This window comes from Anticarsia gemmatalis, chromosome 12 (assembly GCF_050436995.1).
Source record: "Anticarsia gemmatalis isolate Benzon Research Colony breed Stoneville strain chromosome 12, ilAntGemm2 primary, whole genome shotgun sequence".
NCBI lineage: Eukaryota > Metazoa > Arthropoda > Insecta > Lepidoptera > Erebidae > Anticarsia > Anticarsia gemmatalis.
In genome coordinates this window covers 4757915-4778499 of record NC_134756.1, presented here as the reverse complement: position 1 = coordinate 4778499, position 20585 = coordinate 4757915, and the positions used below count along the sequence as shown (strand labels likewise).

Here is a 20585-nt window from a genome sequence, read left to right as displayed (position 1 = left end):
ATTACCGAAAAATATATGTTGACCGTTCTCAGACCTACTCAATATGCTCACATTTCATGAGAATCGGTCAAGGCTTTCCTGCAATGACGTATATAAAATGGCAACATTTTATGTCGTCGTCAAACGCCGTGAAATTATAAATATTTTGTCTTTAATAAATACATTTCAAAGTGCCTATCACGAAGTACCTCTGTGCGCAAAGAAAAAAAATATTACAGCAGTCAAGTTACATATTTTTTAAGTAAATTAATATTACTAAATCAATATTGTTTATCATTAAATTAAAGTCATAAATACTTAATTGACATTATACCCGAAGGTGTAGGCACATGCTAATGCATGTCCCATGTAATTGGTGAGAGCCTATTGCCAAATACCGAGCATGTTACCAAACTTCGAACAAATTGATAATATTCTAATATAAATTAGAAAAATAACACTAGCACTTTTTCCGACCTGGAAAGCAACCCGAGACTTTGACTATTAATAGAAAACCCCAACCCAAAAAGAACGAAAGGACTTGTAATTTTTTTTTTAATTAGTACCATGAGCCCTATTGCACGACTTTCTACAGTCAGCGTTTGGGCATTTATAATGTTGTAGAGAAAATTACTCATGCCAAAAACGCTACAGGTGCTAATTAGTATTTCATATAAAATCGGTTTGTTGGTGGTCGATAATATTATTATGTAGGAGAAAACCGCTTCATTGCACTGTAGCGCGATGTTTGATAAACATGTTAATGACTCATATAAATTTTTTTGATAGTACCTGTATCTTGTCTATCTTTGAAATAATTGATACGGTAAACGTCAGCGCTAATATAACGTGGACCTGTTTTTTGTTTCATCAGAAATACATTTGCCGTACTAATTATTAAAATGAATATTACTGTTTTTTTTTTCTAATCATAGTCCAGGGAGTGTTTTAAGCTTTAAAAAGGCAAAGGCTTAAAACAATTTTTTGTTAAAGGCACGCATGCAAAAATAATTTTACCACAAAAGCAAAGAATAAAATTATTTTTAATAAAAAAACCGCCCTCATTAATTACAATATATATAAACAGTATATTTATAATACAATTTTGTCATAAATTTATGATTCTCGTCGGCCCGCAATATGCTTATGGTAAAAGCCAGTTACGCTGGCAATGTCAAATATAATAATGATTGCTTACTTAGTGTTCGTTCTTTGAAGGCGGTTTTTTTTATTCAAAATCAATTTTTTTAATAAAAGAAATACACAAGCTACAGTTAAAAAGGATGCCATACCGGAAACTTTTGTTTTATTGTATTTAAATATAATATTGTCACAAAACTATAGTTCTCATAAAAGAGGCATAATTTTTAAAATTAATATTTAATATTGAAATTAATCGCTCTTAAGTCAAGAAACAAAGAGCACGGGTTGTCATTGTATGGTATAATAGAGTCATTCTAAACTTCTAAACCGTAGCTAATGTTACCTCTTTGGGCGACACTGTGAAAAATGTCCATAGTTGCTGACCTAAATACCTAACTAACCTAATGTAAAAATTAAAAAATAATGACTTTTATTAAAACACTAGCTGACCCGCGCAACTTTGCTTGCGTCACTGAAGAGAATGGGTCAAAATTTTCGAAACATTTTTCGTTGCTACTCCGCTCCTAATAATCGTAGCGTGATGTTATATAGCTTTCCTCGATAAATAGGCTATCTAACACTGAAAGAATTTTTCAAATCGGACCAGTAGTTCCTGAGATTAGCGCGTTCAAACAAACAAACAAACAAACTCTTCAGCTTTATAATATTAGTATAGATTTGCTCTACCGAAAAACATCGTGAGAAAATCTTGCATGCCTAAAATTTGTTCAATACATTTATTATGGGCATGCAAAGTCCTCAACCCGCAATTGGCCAGCGTGGTGGACTCAAGGCCTAACCCCTCCCCCTCGTTTGGGAGGAGACCCTTGCCCTGCAGTGGGACAGATTAACTGCACTCTCTTGTAACTCTTGTAACTTGTAACTAAAATTTCTAGAGAATCATATTTTTCAATATTTTGGGTTTTTATAAAAGTTCTTAGACACTTACCTAAGAATGGTCGACATCTCTATAGTTTATGGTTTTCACAAATGTTTGTAACGTAGGCATTGAATCAACAAACCCGCCGCGTAGTGGAATGGGTCAGTTACTATTAACTGTAGGGACAACGGTGCCATACCGTGAACGTATAATATACATATATTGTTGAATATAGTAAGAGGAAAATAGTTTTGATACTTTCGTCAGACGTTTCGAGTGATAATAAATTTTAATTTAGTTATCTTATCTCTTTGGTCAGTCCAGTATCTATATATCTCTTAAGCGTTTAATTAATATACCTATTTTGTGCTCACTAATGATGAATCTTTATCTAATGACGACGAATCTTCAACGTCCATACAACGTATTTGTTTTTTTAACAGATAGCACGTATATATAAAGCTTGTCCCTAAACGGAGAGTATCATGAACATTCAGTCGCGAAAAATTAAGACACATCGCAATGTTTTTGTCCGTGGTGTTAATAGGTTTAATAGGGACCTTAATATTTGTATACCTCATCGGGAACAACAATGAACGCTACTGGAAGAAACGAGGAGTTAAGTTCCACAGCAAGAATAAAGTGAGTGGAATCTTCTGGGATTACTTTACACAAAAAGGCGCAATGTTCGAAAGGCTCGGAGAGTTGTACCAACAATACAAGGGAGAACCAGCTCTTGGTATTGGATCCATGATGACACCTGCATTATTCGTCATAGATCCAAAGAATGTACAGCACGTGCTACAAACGGACTTCAACTCTTTTCATCACAGAGGTGTTGACATGAACGATGGTGACCAGTTAGCTGACAACATAATGTTTATGAATGGACCCAGATGGAAGCTGATGCGACAGAGCATGACTCCTTTGTTTACTTCAGCCAAGTTGAAGAACATGTATTACATCATGGACAAAAGTGCTCAAGACTTCGTAGTTTACTTGAAGGAACATCCTAAACTCTGGGAAGGTGACTGCTTCGAGACACTGATGACATTTTGTAATGCTGCTGTGTGTGGAGCCATATTTGGTATTGGTACTGAATCTATTTTCGACTCACCGTTCCTTAAAGTTGCCAAAAAGATCACTGCGCCGTCATTGAAATCTAATATAACCTTTACGCTGATGAGCATGAGCCCAACAATATCCAAATTTTTGGGATTGTCGTTGTTTAAACAATATGAAGATTTCTTAATTGGAGCTGTCACGAATGTAGTGGAACAAAGAAAGAAAGATAATGTGAAAAGGCATGATTTCGCTGACATATGCATAAATATACAAAAGAATGGCACCATGAAGGATCCTGCTACCGGCACCGAGTTAGAACCTACATACGGAATACTGTCTGCTCAAGCTATGTTCTTCTTAGCAGCTGGCGTAGAGCCAGTAGCTAATGTCATCTTCACTACGTTCATAGAACTCGGGCGCCACCCAGAAATACTGGAGAAAGTACACAAAGAAATAGATGAACACTTCGAAAAGCATAACGGCATTATATCATATGACGTTATTAATGAAATGGAGTACACCGACCAAGTGATTAACGAGGCAATGAGGAAGAACCCTCCCATTGGACTTCTGACTAGGAGATGTGTCAAGGATACTGTGCTTCCTGTGGGAAATATTAAAGTGGAAAGTGGAACAAATATGTTTACTCCTATATACCAAATACATAATGACCCAGATATATATCCAGATCCACACGTATTCGATCCTGAGAGATTCGCGAAGGGTAGCAAACAAAGTGATGAGTTTTATATGCCTTTTGGAATGGGAAGCAGAATGTGTATTGGAGCGAGGTACTCAAGGTTGCAGATGGCAGCTGGTGTGGTACATGTGCTACGTCACTTTACAGTTAAAACAAAGCAATTAGAAACGGAGATGAAATTCAAAACTCACTTTGTAAACGTGAGGCCAATCGACGTCGATGTTGAGTTCATTCCCAGAAATGTTAAATAGAATTATGCGATTTTCACTGACTGTATACTGTGTAATTAATAAAGTATTAATATATGTAATGATTTATTTACTGAACTGATCACGTAGGTACCTATATTATTTGTTTTGCTCTGAGTGACAAGATTTGGTCACTGTGTCAGCGTTATCTAGGTCATGCGTGGACTTCTTAATGTAAATTACTTAATTTTTATTGTACTCACTAGATTTTAATCCTATTTGTTTTATAAAAAGAACTCCTTCACTTCTAATCACTCTTGGAGACTTTCAAAAACGTTTAAACTACGAACACATTTTACAACCAGAAACGATACCATAATAGATCGCATAAATTTTTGTTTCGTAAAGACTATTGTATCCTCAGAAGACCAGTAAGTACCAATTAACTACTTCGTATAGATACGTACGTACAGGTACTTTGAAATACACGAAAATATTTTAGATAATCAAATCTAGACTTAGAATAATGGACGATTACGTCATGTGCCACAGGATTTTTTTAAGCAAAGTCCCTCTACGTCATAGCTTGTTTGCTAAAAATAACTTATCAATTTATGTACATTGTACTGTACTTGTTATTACTTTACAAGAAGGACCAGCTCGTATCATTTTATTTTTAAAGAGCTTCATTTAAGCGGCGCGTGCGATTTTCCTGAAGGGCTTATTTGTTATAAAATATGAATGTAAGTATAAGTAAAAATAGTATGGTATAGAAGTTACAATAAGCCTACCTTTACGTGCTATTCCGAAAACTATAATAAATAAAGGGCAGTGACCATTAATATGTGAAAGAATGGTGCAAATGCTGCCCAGAATTAAAACATAATGGATGGATATATTGTGTAACTTATATGTAAAACGTATATTATTTCATTTTATTATATTATTTCATTTTCAGATTAACACTAGTCCGAAAATGTAAGTAAATTAATGACAATTATATTTTAGGACTGTGGTGTAGACCAAAAGCAATCTGGTTCTCCCCATTCCTTTTGCTGCAATACGTGCAATATGTCGAATGCAAAATGTCGCCAACGCATGATGCAGATTAGCCAGCCCTGTTAGAACCGCCCCTTTTATCTAAAAAGCCTTACCCTGTTATTCATAAAAATAATTAAGTTATAAAAGGCGTATAAAGAGTTTTGTTTCTTTCACTCCTTGGCGAATTGAAAAAGAGAAAACATATCGTAGTAGTTTTTTAACTAAAATAGGTTCATAGTGTGTTTATGAATAAGAGGGTTAGTCTCCAAGCGTGGAAAAACGACGTCTTATATCAGTAATTTGCTATACTCTTTAATTTTGATAACTGTTTTATAATATCATCATATTGACATACCTACCAATGAACATCTGGCAATTTAATAGGTAAATTATCTATTAAGATTACGTATCAAGTACGACTATTTACTGCGTGTGACGCAATAATGCTTGACCAGTAAGTTGTACATTATTTAACTTGTTCATGAAATACAATGAGTTTGGTTTTCCAAACAAATAATGATTTTAGACATAGATATTGTATTAATACATCATAAAAATGTGTACAATGCGTTTCACAAATTATATAATAACTGAATATTAGGGGACCGCATAAACTTTGTATCGCCTAACAGACGATTTTTAATAAATATATCTTATTTTTTAAATTTTCTTGTGGCGCAGAAGCGAAGGCTTTTTTCTTTTACATGCTCCATGAGGCACCGAGACCTATTGAAGTCGTGGCACTTAATTTTATCATTCCAGGCAATTCTCTGAACATTTCTTGACAGAGCTCAGGAATAATGGCCTGACGCCGGATTCAAAACTGCGGCCCTGTGCGGCAGTTGCATGCACCGCTGAAGCTACACAGAGAAAATAAATTAAAAATTACTCTGGCTGGCTGTATTTATACAGAAATTGTGAAGACTGGCTTAATCGTAGGTTTTAATCGTGTTTAGATCACATATATCATGTAATGAAGACAGTAAAAATGATAATAGCATTAAAGCATCACGTATAATATCTAAACAAATTCAATTAAATCATCCTATCGAAGCAAATAATGTTACTTTTTTATGCTGATTAACGATGAACCTGTAAAAAATTTTGACACAAAAAACCCAACAATAACATAAGAGTGCGTTTGCAGCCGATATCAGTGCTATAAATGAAGGATACCAACGAAACGAAGATCATTACCGTTGCAGCAGGTAAACCGCGAACACACAATGTTTTTACCAGTGATTTTAGCAGGTTTAGTACTGTCCTTGATATTTGTTTATATCGTGGGTAACAACAATGAACGATATTGGAAAAAACGTGGTATTAAGTTCTACAGCAAGAACAAAGTGATGGGGCCGTACTTTGACTTCCTGACACAGAGCGGCCCATTGTTTGAAAGATTTGGAGATTTATACAAACAATACAAAGGAGAGCCTGCACTTGGTATTGGATCCATGATGACGCCTACGCTATTTGTCATTGATCCAAAGAATGTGCAGCATGTGCTACAAACGGATTTCAGTTCTTTTTATCATAGAGGTGTAGATGCAAGCGAAGATGATCGACTAGCTAATAATATAGTGTTCACAAATGGACCCAAATGGAGACTGCTGCGTCAGAGCATGACTCCTTTGTTTACTTCAGCCAAGTTAAAGAACATGTACTACATCATGGACAAAAGTGCTCAAGACTTTGTTATTTACATAAAAGAACATCCCGAACTCTGGAAAGGTGATTGTTTCAACACCATGGTAACATTCTGTAATGCTGCCGTGTGTGGAGCTATATTCGGTATTGGTACAGAATCTATATTTGACTCACCATTTCTTGATGTTGCCAAAGCGGTTTCAGAACCTTCGTGGAAGTTTAACTTTGCATTAGCATTTATGAACATGAGCCCAAAACTGGCCAGATTTTTAGGGTTGGGGTTATTTAAAGACGTTGAAGATTTCTTCATTAAAGCTATCACGAACGTCATTCAGCAGAGAGAGAAAGAGAATGTAAAAAAACACGATTATGCTGATTTATGTTTAAATATTCAGAAAAATGGCATCATGAAAGATGCTACAAGTGGACTTGAAATAAAACCGACCTATGAAGTACTGACGGCTCAAGCGTTACCTTTCTTATCAGCTGGCGTTGAACCAGTAGCCACGGCCATCTTCACTGCATTTATGGAACTGGGACGCAATCCTGATATGTTAAAGAAAATACACCAGGAGATAGATGAAAACTTTGAGAAACATAACGGCAAAATAACTTATGATGTGATTACTAACATGGAATACGTAGACAAAGTTCTTAGTGAGGCAATGAGAATAAACCCACCTCTTGGATTTTTGAGTCGAAAATGCGTCAAGGATACAGTGCTACCTGTTGGTAATGTTAAAGTTGAGAGTGGAACAAACATCTTTACTCCCATTTACGCTATTCATCATGACCCGGAGATATATCCGGAACCACACGTGTTTGATCCTGAAAGATTCGCACGTAACAGTAACACGATTGTTGAAGATCATTATATGCCTTTTGGAATGGGAAATAGAATGTGTATTGGAGCGAGATACTCAAGATTACAAATGGCAGCTGGTCTTGTACATGTGCTACGTCATTTTACAATTAAAACAAAAGAATTAAATACTAGAATGAAATTCAAATATCACTTCTTTAACGTCAGACCCATCAGCGCTGACGTTGAATTCTTTCCAAGATCGAGTAAATAATTGTGCAAATTGTGGACTTTAAAGTATTATAAATTTTATTCATAAACTAATATTGTTTTTCATTTTCAATCTGAACAAGAGGTACCCCACACTACTTCACTACCAATAGAAACCAATAATTTTGCCCTAATATTCTTAACAAACTTATTTTATATTATTTGCGACCATGGTGAATAATGGTGATACATTTTATTTTTGTCTTCAGGATATTATAGTATAGTTCATGTAATTACAATACAGGATAGTATTGTAATTCCATGAACAGCAATTCCTAGTCACTTGCCAAATTAACGAAGCATATTGCATGGAAATAACGATATATTAGGATCGATCTTTTCATTTTTTTTTTTTTTTACGTTAAGAAAACGTAATTTACCTTCTTGATTGCATCTGTACAGTACAGTAGCGTGATTCTATACAATCGAGTATCGAGAGTTTGACATTTAAAATGTACTGCAAGACTAGTTTTTACGACGTCCGCTAGAGGCGCCGTTCAGACTTTCACACATTTTTTTTTCGATAACTACCCGGTTATCGATTCTTGATAGTAGCAGAGAATCGGGGTACAGTTCCATGTACGTATCAGATCACCACGAGCACCACTAATGCTACGACAAGATTATACTCGTAGTATAAATTACATTATCGATGCATATCCAAAAAAAAAACAAAAAAAAGGACGAAGGCGATATAATAATCCATCAATACTTCTCAACGATAAATATTAATATAATTGATCCATAAAATTAGCAACATTACGATGTTTTTTTATAATAGAGCATACGACAAACTAAGAAACACTTTTGACGTCTCGCAAGTGAACTGTGAACTGAAATAACAATGAACGTAACTGTAGCGCGATTAGCTGTTGCCGGCATTAACTAGTATCGAGGACTTGAAATTCCAAAAATATACTGCGAAAATAGTTCCTACGGCGCCCGCTTGAGGCGTTGAGTGGATTTTCATTCAAAATATCTCGATCGTGCTAGCCGGTTGCTGGTGGAGAATCGTGCTACTAAAAGAAACTGTGCTAAGTTCTACGACAAGTATAAAGTTACAGACTCTTTTTTACAAGGTTACTAACATTAGTTAATTTCTCTCCCGAGTACATAATCTAGAGGTATGCAATAACATGTATGTCGTTGTTCCATATCTCTAGCGGTGTAAATATACAAGCTCAGTTGGAGACTATGAGCCGTTTGGGGGCATAAGGTGCCCGAGCACCCAATAATAACAAAATACGCTAATCCGTTAATGTTTGACTACTGGGCATGGGCCTGCTCCCGGAATAAGAAAAGGATTCACCAAACTGGTCAAGTGCGGGTTGTTAACTCAGCATACCGACTTAAATATCGCTCAGCTACACAAAGTTGTATTGCGGAGTTTTACATTATATCTATACACATTCGACTTGGAAAAAGCATTGGTATGTTTCCTGCGCAGGCACAGACAAGGTGCCTTTTTAAAAAAATTGCTAAACATCTCGACTCTTTTGCAAAAAAAAAAAATTACATATACCAGAATCTCAGGTTCTCAAAACGTCCGTATTCATAGCCAGTAAGTACGCAAGTAATTTTAAGCTGGTTTCAACAAATAAAAACTAGATAATGCTTATATTGGCTTAAAAAAATAAAAACATTTATTGAAAAAAACAGTAGTTTGCATTAGGTGGCGTGGTTCTAATTTTATAAACAAAAGCTGATTATTTTTATGTATGAAAATCATAAACTTAAAATATTAATATTAATGCAATAATTAGACAGTTGGAAAATTATAAATATTTTCTGGAGCAATGGCCGGAGAAAGCGAGATAATTTTGATGGAAGAGGCCTCTGTCTAGCAGTGGCCACTAACAGCTTAAACAAAATAAATAGCTAGTAGATTTGTTAGAAAAAGTAGCAAATTGATATTTTTTTTACTATTTACGTCGATGACACGTACCTTAAATAATTCGTATAGCAACACACACACACACATTGAAGTTTGAACAACCGGTTTCAAGAACCGAATGCAGAATGATTTACTCACATTGTTCCTTTAAAATTCATGGTAGTTTTGGACAAATTTTATTTTGTACACATAAGACAACTCCCGCACTAAGAATATAATTGCTCTTTTGTCGCGGGAACTTTTACAAACATACAAACAACAGACACAAAATAGGTACAACCACACCCGAAACAATTATTTGTGGGTCGCACAACAGCCTTTACAGTGATGACATAGTAAAAGCTTTTAGGGTAATAATCACTTCATTAGACGTGAAAATCTAGCGAAAATTAATGGATTGAACACATATCCAGTGACAAAGCCATGGCGTTAGACATATCGTGGATGTATCGATTGTTTAAGGCTGTATTTTTTACACTTACAACATACAGGCAAAGCAAAATAGTATATCTAAGTTCGAAAATGTTTGCTCTCGATTTACTAGGCTCTTATTACATACATAAAAAATACAACTATAATTTTCATCTCAGTTGATGATTTGATTAAGACTCGGTATTTCTTTATGGTACTGTATGTTGCAACCAACAATTAAGCTATGGATTTATTTTAAAAACGAGTAACAACATTTTTTTATTCTGTTAAAACTACAAACCTAATGTGTGTTAAATAAGATATGTACAAACCGAGCCCTATATTTACAAAGTCATAAACATTTGTGTGTATTAAATATTGTCGTCGTCGACTTCGACCCAAGAAAAAAAATATTCGATAATATAAAGTAACTACATAGAATACATAGATTTATCTTTTAATCGATATCAAACACTTTATAATCGATATAAATATGATAACATTCTTAGGTGGTTCTAATTTCACACGGATTTTAAAGCATTTAAAGTTAGTGTAGGCGCTTTCAGAGCATTTACTAAAAATCTTTGAATACGGTTACTTTAATTTTTAGAAATAAAAACATGTTTCCTTCCAGTAAATTTTAAGTAATTTCCCTCCATTTATTTTCATCATAGCTTATATATCTAAAATTAATGACCATATCTTTAAGAAAAAATCTTATCGTCAAAGAATAAGAGTAATTTGTCGATATGCTCGCTCATGATGAATCACAATATTAGTAATAACATACATAACATAAACATATAATCTTTTGTTTATGTAATAGATAACGGTCACTATAAATAAAAGATATCATCGAATAGGAGACCACTAAGTACGAGACGCGTGAACCGCGAACAAGAACGCATAATGCTTTTGTCCGTCATTCTAATCGGTTTAATAACTTCCTTGATACTTATTTATCTCCTCGGTATCAACAATGAACGCTACTGGAAGAAACGCGGCGTTAAGTTTCACAGTAAGAATAAAGTAACAGGCGTTTTTTGGGAATTCTTCACTAAACAGGGCGCTATGTTTGAAAAATTTGGAGACTTATACAAACAATACAAGGGAGAACCAGCAGTTGGCATTGGATCCATAACGACACCCGCGTTGTTTATACTAGACCCGCAAAACGTACAGCATGTCCTGCAATCAGATTTCAACTCGTTTCATCACAGGGGTATTGAAGCGAACGAAGGTGACCAGTTAGCTGACAATATTCTATTCATGAACGGACCAAGGTGGAAGCTGATGCGACAGAGTATGACTCCTTTGTTTACTACAGCCAAGTTGAAGAACATGTATTACATCATGGACAAAAGTGCACAAGACTTCGTGACTTACTTGAAGGAACATCCTAAACTCTGGGAAGGTGACTGCTTCGAGACACTGATGACATTCTGTAATGCCGCTGTGTGTGGAGCCATATTTGGTATTGGCACAGAATCCATATTTGACTCACCTTTTCTAGGCGTTGCCAGAAGCGTTACCGCACCGTCTTTAAAGCGCAACCTTACTTTTACGTTAATGAGTGCTGCTCCAAGAGTAGCAAAGTTTTTGGGTCTTACTTTGTTTAGAGATGTGGAAGATTTTTTGATCGGAGCTATGACGAATGTCATACAACATAGAAAAAAAGAAAATGTGAAAAAACATGACTTTGCTGATCTGTGTATCAATATACAAAAGAACGGCACTATGAAAGATCCTACAAGTGGCACCGAGATAGAACCTACTTATGGAATACTGACAGCCCAAGCAATGTTCTTCTTAGGAGCTGGCGTTGAACCAGTGGCTACAGTTATTTTCAGTGCATTTATGGAACTTGGGCGTAATCCAGATATATTAGAGCAATTGCACCGGGAAATAGATGAAAACTTTGAGAAGCATAACGGCAACATAACTTATGATGTGATCGACGGTATGGAATATACAGACAAAGTGCTCAGTGAAGCAATGAGAATTAACCCACCCATTGGATTTTTGAGTAGGAAATGCGTTAAGGATACAGTGCTACCAGTAGGTAATATTAAAGTAGAAAGCGGAACAAATATGTTTACTCCAATATACGACATTCATCATGATCCAGATGTATATCCAGAACCACACGTGTTCAATCCTGAGAGATTTGCGAAAGGTAACAAGCATAGTGATAAGTTTTATATGCCTTTTGGACTCGGTAATAGAATGTGTATTGGTGAGAGATACGCGAAGTTACAGATGGCAGCTGGCCTAGTGCATGTGTTGCGTCACTTTACTGTTAAAACAAAGGAATTGAAAACGGCGATTAAATTCAAATCTCACTTTGTAAATGTTAGGCCAATTAGTGCCGATGTTCTGTTAATTCCCAGAAATATTAAGTAGGTCATTTATTGACGAGTAACTCTTAATATAAAAATGAATTATGATTTTAAATAATCTATACTAATATTATAAAGCTGAAGAGTTTGTTTGTTTGTTTGAACGCGCTAATCTCAGGAACTACTGGTCCGATTTGAAAAATTATTTCAGTGTTAGATAGCCCATTTATCGAGGAAGGTTATAGGCTATATATCATCACGTTACGACCAATAGCAGCAGAGTACCACTAAAAAATGTTACAAAAACGGGGAAAATTTTGACCTATTCACTCTTATCTGACGCAAGCAAAGTTGCGCGGGTCAGCTAGATAATTTATAAAGAGATATGACGATCACGTTTTAGAAATCTTAAGAGTTGATGTTCACTTTCATTGTTTATGTTGCGTTCTCGTTAATGTATACCTAACTTGTGATGATTACATTCTATGTCTGGTTCAAGTTTTTATTATGTAAAAATATATAAACATGTGATACAAAGATTGTTTTTTTACTTATTTTAACATCACGCCTTTTATGCTTCATGTTGTGGTTAGATACTGGATATGTATATTACATAATGCGAATTTTTCTGGAAGTTTTTTGGTCCCGTGTAATAGCGGACAAGCCTATCGCTATAGACGGCGCGGTTGGCGGCAGCGGGCAGGAATAAATCAAATACATATCTTTATATTTTCTTTAACAAGACAATTACTTCCGCGTTAAGAATTGCTCTTGTGTCACGGGGACTTTTACAAACATACCAAAAACGCACACAAAGCACGATCAGAACCGAAACATGATTTGTGGATCATCAATCTTAGCAGAATATGAATAATTATAATTATTAGCCCTATAAACAGAAGTGCCGCTAGTAGTTTATTTTTTTTTCCACTCTATACAGCGTTACACACCACCACCATGAACAAAAAATGAATCTTCTAAAAAAGTACCTATATTAACTACCTATTCATTCAACATTTACATATTATCGAAATATCCAGCTGTGTAACATGTGATATACCAATTCCTTGCCGTTATTTTGTTAGTTAATTAACTGTTTACTTATTAATTAGTAAAAGTAAAACTAGTACACACATTATTCAGTTGAAGACACAAAAAAATTTAACAAATATTTATTGAATGAATGATTACAGCATAGTGAATTAGCAGGATACGGGCATGAATCAGTTGTATACAACTGCATGCCTGCTAATAAATAGAAACAATAGAACACATAACAGGTTCCTGCAAATCCCTCGTTCAGTCCGACTACAAACATCGCCATCACCAAGTCGCTGCAATAGTCCACCAACATCTAGCCCATATGTACAAATTTATCCCGCAAAGTCCCTTACAATAAATACAAGCCTAATACCATAATAGAGAACCGAAAAAACAATTCATTATAATACGCATTACACGACTAAACCACTAACACCATTTACATTATAGATATAGTAGTCCCCAAGGAGGCGCCCATAGTCAGTTGCGCTCACCGGTCTGACAACGATCTGTGGGTGAAGCAACCGTTGGCGCGGTCATTTTATAGATAGGTGACCGCATAGTGGTATTTGAGCTTGGTGTCTCCGTGCTTCTGAGGGCACTTAAAATGTCGGTCCCGGTTCTTGTCTACTAAGATAACAGTCGTTAAGCCATGTCAAAGGCCTTCGGGCGGCTTGAACAACTTTGACACTAGGTTGACCACTAACCATACGATAAGAAGTAGTTTCCAATACCCACAACATACATAGCCAGTTGCGCTCACCGGTCGGTAAACGATCTGTGGGTTAAGCAACCCCTGGCGCGGTCATTCTATAGATGGGTGACCGCATAGTGGTATTTGAGCTGGGCGTCTCCGTGCTTCGGAGGGCACGTAAAAAGTCGGTCCCGGCTGTTGTCTTCTAAGATAGCAGTCGTTAAGCCATGTCAAAGGCCTTCGGGCGGCTTGAACAACTTTGACACTAGGTTGACCACTAACCATACGATAAGAAGTAGTTTCCAATACCCACACACAACATACATAGCCAGTTGCGCTCACCCGTTGGTAAACGATCTGTGGGTTAAGAAACCCCTGGCGCGGTCATTCTATAGATGGGTGACCGCATAGTGGTATTTGAGCTGGGCGTCTCCGTGCTTCGGAGGGCACGTAAAAAGTCGGTCCCGGCTGTTGTCTTCTAAGATAGCAGTCGTTAAGCCATGTCAAAGGCCCCTCGGGCGGCTTGAACAACTTTGATACTAGGTTGACCACTAACCATACGATAAACAGAAGAAGTAGTTTCCGATACCCACAACATACAGTCAACAATATCCGACAAGCTATCAAAATACCAGGATCTTGCAATCGAATTCAAAACCTAGTGGCGAGTCAGTCACAGTCCACATAGTCCCTATCGTCTTATCATCAACTGGAATCATACCAAAAACCTTTACGCAAAGCCTTAATATCCTCCACATGCCCACACACTCTCTACACTTGCTACAAAAAGCCACTATCATCAACACCTGTCGCATCACACGTAAATTTCTCACATCATCATCTATATTTTCGACTAGCTGACCCGCGCAACTTCGCTTGCGTCACTTAAGAGAGACTGGGTCAAAATTTTCCCCGTTTTTGTAACATTTTTCGATACTACTCCGCTCCTAATGGCCGTAGCGTAATTTTATATAGCCTATAGCCTTCCTCGATAAATGGGCTAACTAACACTAAAAGAACTTTTCAAATCGGACCAGTAGTTCCTGAGATTAGCGCGTTCAAACAAACAAACAGACTCTTCAGCTATATTATATTATAAAATATGTATTAGTATAGATTTAGCATGCCGCGCTTGGCTTAAACCCGCGTGGAGTGCAGTTTACCCCTCCAAAAGAGGGAGATATAAAATTTTCCAAAATAATAATAACAAATTTGCGATGTTTCGCTTTTGATTGCAACATCTTGTGCAATAAGTCTTATATAAATAATAATGACTGACATAATAGTAATATATAACTTTTAACCAACTAAATTAAATTGGGTCATTATTTTCTTTATATGTTCGTAACTGTCGGGACAAGGTTTTTATAGTATCGCTGGGATCAAAATTCCCATAAGAATAGATTTAACGAGATAAAATTGTCCTATAACCGGACAGCGTCGGGCCTGCCCGCTAGAATGAAATAGATTTATTAATTCACGCACTTTTATTAAATAAAAATATATTGTAAATAAATGATCATTAACACTTACCTAGTTTATCAACTACACCTAAAAGTAATAAACCTTTTTTTCTAAATGATTGTAATTTTTTTTATTTCTTTTAGTAATAATATATTGACCGTGAAAACGACAGGAATATTCGTCGCATGGTTCACAAATAGATTGAGGACCTACACAATTGATGGCATTACAGAATGACCGACACTAATGTATACTAGATATGATTAATTAAGTTACGATTGGTTATCAGAGAAGATAATGTTGTTGGCAAAAGATTTTGTATTTTAGGCAATATTCACCCAAACATAAGTGTCTTATTCGTATTATGATTGAGATTGTTGAAAAACATAGGTATTTGGTGATGCAAACCATGATTTTATAAAATAACAGAGTATCTACATACATATGTTTATGTGGTATACATACAGCTAATGCTTTTTTTGTTTGTTTGTTTATAATGATTAGATTCCAAAATTACAAAACCGATAGGAAGAAACCTTAATTTTGTTGCGAAAAAGACTATATTTACAAAATAATAGTTGAGGTAAGTTATGGGAGAGTACCTAAGATTAAAAATTTACAAAACATCGAATTTGAATGCAAACAAAAGTTTGTCATAGCCAAACCATGAATTCACAGGATTTTTTTTAAATAAAGTCTCGGAAAACAGCTCGCATTATTTGTCTTTATGGTTTATTTATTGATTTCTAACATGCTTTTTACATAAAACTAAAAGTAGAAAAGGAGATCATCCAGATTCGCCTCGCCTCGCGACGATCTTACGAACCAGGGAGTGGTGCGTATGTGCATTATGCATACACCTGCACCAAAGTTGGAATGCGGGGCTATGTGCAACTTCCGTGCGGCCATACCCACTAAACCGCCACATGAAAGAAAAGATTGTCCCGCATGCCGTTGAGTCGGACACGACAGCCAAACGGCAACCTTCTAGACGACCTCTTACCTAGATGATGGTTTCACCCAGCACACACCCGAGGGTATGATTCCTTAGGTCCTCGCTAAGGGATACGCTGACTTTGCGTCAGTCGGCAGCGACTTGTCCGATGGCGTGGCATTGGGGTGGCGAGGGAATCACCTCCTGTTAGAATGTGACCATTACCCTCTCGGCCGAAGTGTCCCATACCATGGCCTTGCCGCTGGCTCGTAGCGACAAATCGGTGCCCACCAACACATATCTAGTACCGCTTAGCCGTCAATCGGCGATGAGCGAGCTAAGAGCACTGCGTCGCCTGGGTGTAGCCGAGTCGACCGTACTGAATCAACCCACCTTACGTGGGTATGATACGGTGAGGAGGCGCTCCTAAGTTGATATGTTTTTCAGGGGCATTGGTTCTTTCAATAAAGCAAAGTACCTTCCGAGAAGCAACTTAGGCAGCTAGAGAGGAGTTGACGAAGAGCCGTAAGCCAGGGTGTGGAGTTTCGTAAGCGTGGAAACTGGAGGTCGACCACCGAGACGGAAGTTTAAGTCACGATTCCGATAAGTGTGCGTTACAGCAGGGAGTTTCATACAAATGATACTGATGAACAGCTCGAGTTGATACGGCGACAACCCCTTTCCGAGTTGAAACGTGTGCTTCGTCCTTAAATAAACTTCAAAGTGGTCGCTTTACAATGACAATTGCTACAGGTAGTTAATTCTAGCAATATCAATAATTATTTTATGTATTACAGCACTTTAAAAAATGAAAAATAGTTTGAAAATGATGAATCTTCAAACTTGTATAACTCGGTTGAAAGTGATCCTACAGGTTTTGTGCCATACTAACTATTGCTTCAAATGGCTATTTCTATCGATATATGCCATTATTTTTGTAAGCCGGCACTTTTAAAAAAGGCCCGCAATGGATGATCTCCTTTCACTTAGCTGGTTCGGTCTGGATGTAATAAACCACAACTAAAATAATATACCCATACTTTATCCATCAAGTTTTCTTACTGAGTGCAAGACTAAATAAAACTAAAATATAATAAAAAAAAAACTAAAGCTTCACACTAAATAAAAACTATCTACGTTCTATGATATATGAATTAATCTTTACATTAATATCAAATAGTAATTGAATGGCAAAGCAAGGTGATGCTGCTAAGATTATAACTAACTATCATTATCACACTCAGCAAAAAATGTTCTTATCGCAAGTGAACATAACTCATATATTTAAATGCCCATTAATGCTGAATCCTAAGATTTTCATCGTCTAAAAATAACATCATCATTTAAAAATAATACATTTGAACAGATAACAGTCAATATAAATAAAGGGTCCAACAGTTCACAAGATCACTCAAAGCGTAACGCTCTAACCGCGAACACGATGTTTTTGCTCATCACTCTAGTAATTTCAATAACTGTCTTGCTTTATGTATACTTCATTGGCAAAAACAATGAACGTTACTGGAAAAACCGCGGTGTTAAATTCTACAGCAAGAATAAAGTGACTGGCATTTTTTGGGATTTCTTCACGCAAAACAGCGCATTGTTCGAAGTATTTGGAGACTTGTACAAGCAATACAAGGGAGAACCAGCAGTTGGCGTTGGAGCTGTACTGACACCTTCCTTATTTGTTATAGACCCGGAAAATGTACAGCATATCCTACAAACAGATTTTAACTCCTTTTACCACAGAGGAATCGACATTACCGAATCTGACCGGTTAGCTGATAATATTCTTTTCATGAATGGACCCAGGTGGAAGCTGATGCGTCAGAACATGACTCCTTTGTTTACTTCAGCCAAGTTGAAGAACATGTACTACATCATGGACAAAAGTGCACAAGACTTCGTGACTTACTTGAAGGAACATCCTAAACTCTGGGAAGGTGACTGCTTCGAGACACTGTTGACATTCTGTAATGCCGCTGTGTGTGGAGCCATATTTGGTATTGGTACAGAATCCATATTTGACTCACCTTTCCTTAAAGTTGCCAAAAACTTATCCGGGGGGAATTTCAAGCGCAACCTAGCGTTGGCATTGATAACCACGACTCCAAAATTCGCAAAATTTTTGGGACTTACTTTATTTAAGGATTACGAAGATTTTATGATCAAAGCTATGATGGATGTCATACAACAAAGAAAAAAGGAAAATGTGAATAGACATGATTTTGCTGACCTATGTCTTAATATACAGAAGAATGGCACCATGAAAGATCCTACAAGTGGCACCGAGATAGAGCCTACTTATGAAATACTGACGGCTCAAGCGATGTTTTTCTTAGCAGCCGGAGTTGAACCCGTGGCTACAGTTATTTTCAGTGCATTTATGGAACTTGGGCGTAATCCAGATATATTAGAGAAACTGCATCGGGAAATAGATGAAAACTTTGAGAAGCATAACGGCAACATAACGTATGATGTGATCAACGGTATGGAATATACAGACAAAGTGCTCAGTGAAGCAATGAGAATTAACCCACCCATTGGATTTTTGAGTAGGAAATGCGTCAAGGATACAGTGCTACCAGTAGGTAATATTAAAGTAGACAGCGGAACAACTGTGTTTACTCCAATATACGACATTCATCATGATCCAGATGTATATCCAGAACCACACGTGTTCAATCCTGAGAGATTTGCGAAAGGTAACAAGCATAGTGATAAGTTTTATATGCCTTTTGGACTCGGTAATAGAATGTGTATTGGTGAGAGATACGCGAAGTTACAGATGGCAGCTGGCCTAGTGCATGTGTTGCGTCACTTTACTGTTAAAACAAAGGAATTGAAAACGGCGACTAAATTCAAACAGCACTTTGTAAATGTTAGACCAGTTAGTGCCGATGTTCTGATTATTCCCAGAAATGTTAAGTAAGTAGTAGTAAATACTACGGCATGTATCATTGAAGAGATTTACAATGTAACTGAACATGCAAATAAAATTGGAATTAAACAAAATGTGTGATTAAAGGCAATATAATTGTTTAATAAATAAATAATAGGCTAATATTATTTTGTCTAATTATTTTTTTAAAAACATTAACTTCTGTTACCCTTTACGAACAATTAGTGTTTTACTGATCAAGGTCGTAGAAGCTCTAATTGTTTATACAGTGTTTTGTACATTGCTCTCTTATACAGCTTCAACATTAATTGTAATTCATAAAACACTGTATAACTAACAGAGCGTATACAACGTTTATTAGTTGGACAGATAGTAATACTTTACTTTTAAATATTTCATTAGCATTTATCTTTCTTTTGAATGTTAGTATTCTAAAGATATAAGAGGTCGTTCAAGTCAGTTACTATAAGTAGCAGGGAGTAAACGCGGCTCGGTGCTGCTAGTGTGCCGCAGAACCACTGTGTAGTGTGAAAAGGTTTCTCGCTAGTCGAAAATCCCTTCAATGGTCGTAATTAGTTACGTTCATTTCGTTGATGACTAACGGTCATTCCATCATTTCTGTCACAGATAGATACTTGTCTAATTGTATTATCTACTTGCTTGTCACAAATTTAAAATCGAAGAAGTCTTCACAGGGCGCCTTCTCAACGAAAAAGAACAAAAAGTCGGCTAATTCTCAACAAATTTTCACTTATTTCTGCTCTTCGTTTGAAAATAAAATTAAAATGTTGTAGACTTACTAATTAAAGGCTTATTTATTTGCGAAAGTACCAAAACCAAATATTGATTTATACACATGATAGTTATTGAACACCTTTGTAACGAAATGTAGTACGCCTAAAGCTTTAACCAAATTATGAGTTTCATTTTATCAATAGCGCCTAGTAATATTTCGTTAAAAAAATATTTCATATCACTCTTGTCACTGTTACTGCTTGCTGTAATATTCCACAGCATCGAGATATTTTAAAAAGTTATATTAACTTCTTAAAATCTCAGTACCTGATGTATTATGTGGCAATTGTTCAGTAATAAATTGTAATAAAATACGAAAAATTTTATGATTGATCCATCTGTTTAACTTATCTTTTTCTTTACTTCGGTTCTTACAACGCCCGCTAGAACATT

General features: G+C 36.2%; 5 protein-coding genes across 6 annotated transcripts in view; all 5 read left to right on the top strand.

The window, feature by feature from the left end:
- The window catches only part of LOC142977294 (transmembrane protein 151B-like), a 94256-nt gene that overhangs the window by 49543 nt on the left and 24128 nt on the right, over window positions 1-20585 (top strand). The gene's annotated exons all lie outside the window — the stretch shown is intronic.
- LOC142977044 (cytochrome P450 6B5-like) lies at window positions 2525-4045 on the top strand. Its single transcript, XM_076120723.1, has one exon. The coding sequence runs from the start codon at window positions 2525-2527 to the stop codon at window positions 4016-4018; it is 1494 nt and encodes a 497-aa protein (XP_075976838.1). The 3' UTR covers window positions 4019-4045.
- Window positions 6213-7876, top strand: LOC142977026 (cytochrome P450 6B7-like). The gene has a single exon (XM_076120696.1). It carries the CDS (start codon window positions 6223-6225, stop codon window positions 7717-7719), a length of 1497 nt encoding a protein of 498 aa, XP_075976811.1. The 5' UTR covers window positions 6213-6222; the 3' UTR covers window positions 7720-7876.
- On the top strand, window positions 10904-12896 carry LOC142977150 (putative cytochrome P450 6a13). Its single transcript, XM_076120889.1, has 2 exons — window positions 10904-12478; window positions 12729-12896. The coding sequence occupies exon 1, from the start codon at window positions 10930-10932 to the stop codon at window positions 12421-12423; it is 1494 nt and encodes a 497-aa protein (XP_075977004.1). The 5' UTR covers window positions 10904-10929; the 3' UTR covers window positions 12424-12478; window positions 12729-12896.
- On the top strand, window positions 17918-19550 carry LOC142977249 (cytochrome P450 6B5-like). Its single transcript, XM_076121024.1, has one exon. The coding sequence runs from the start codon at window positions 17934-17936 to the stop codon at window positions 19425-19427; it is 1494 nt and encodes a 497-aa protein (XP_075977139.1). The 5' UTR covers window positions 17918-17933; the 3' UTR covers window positions 19428-19550.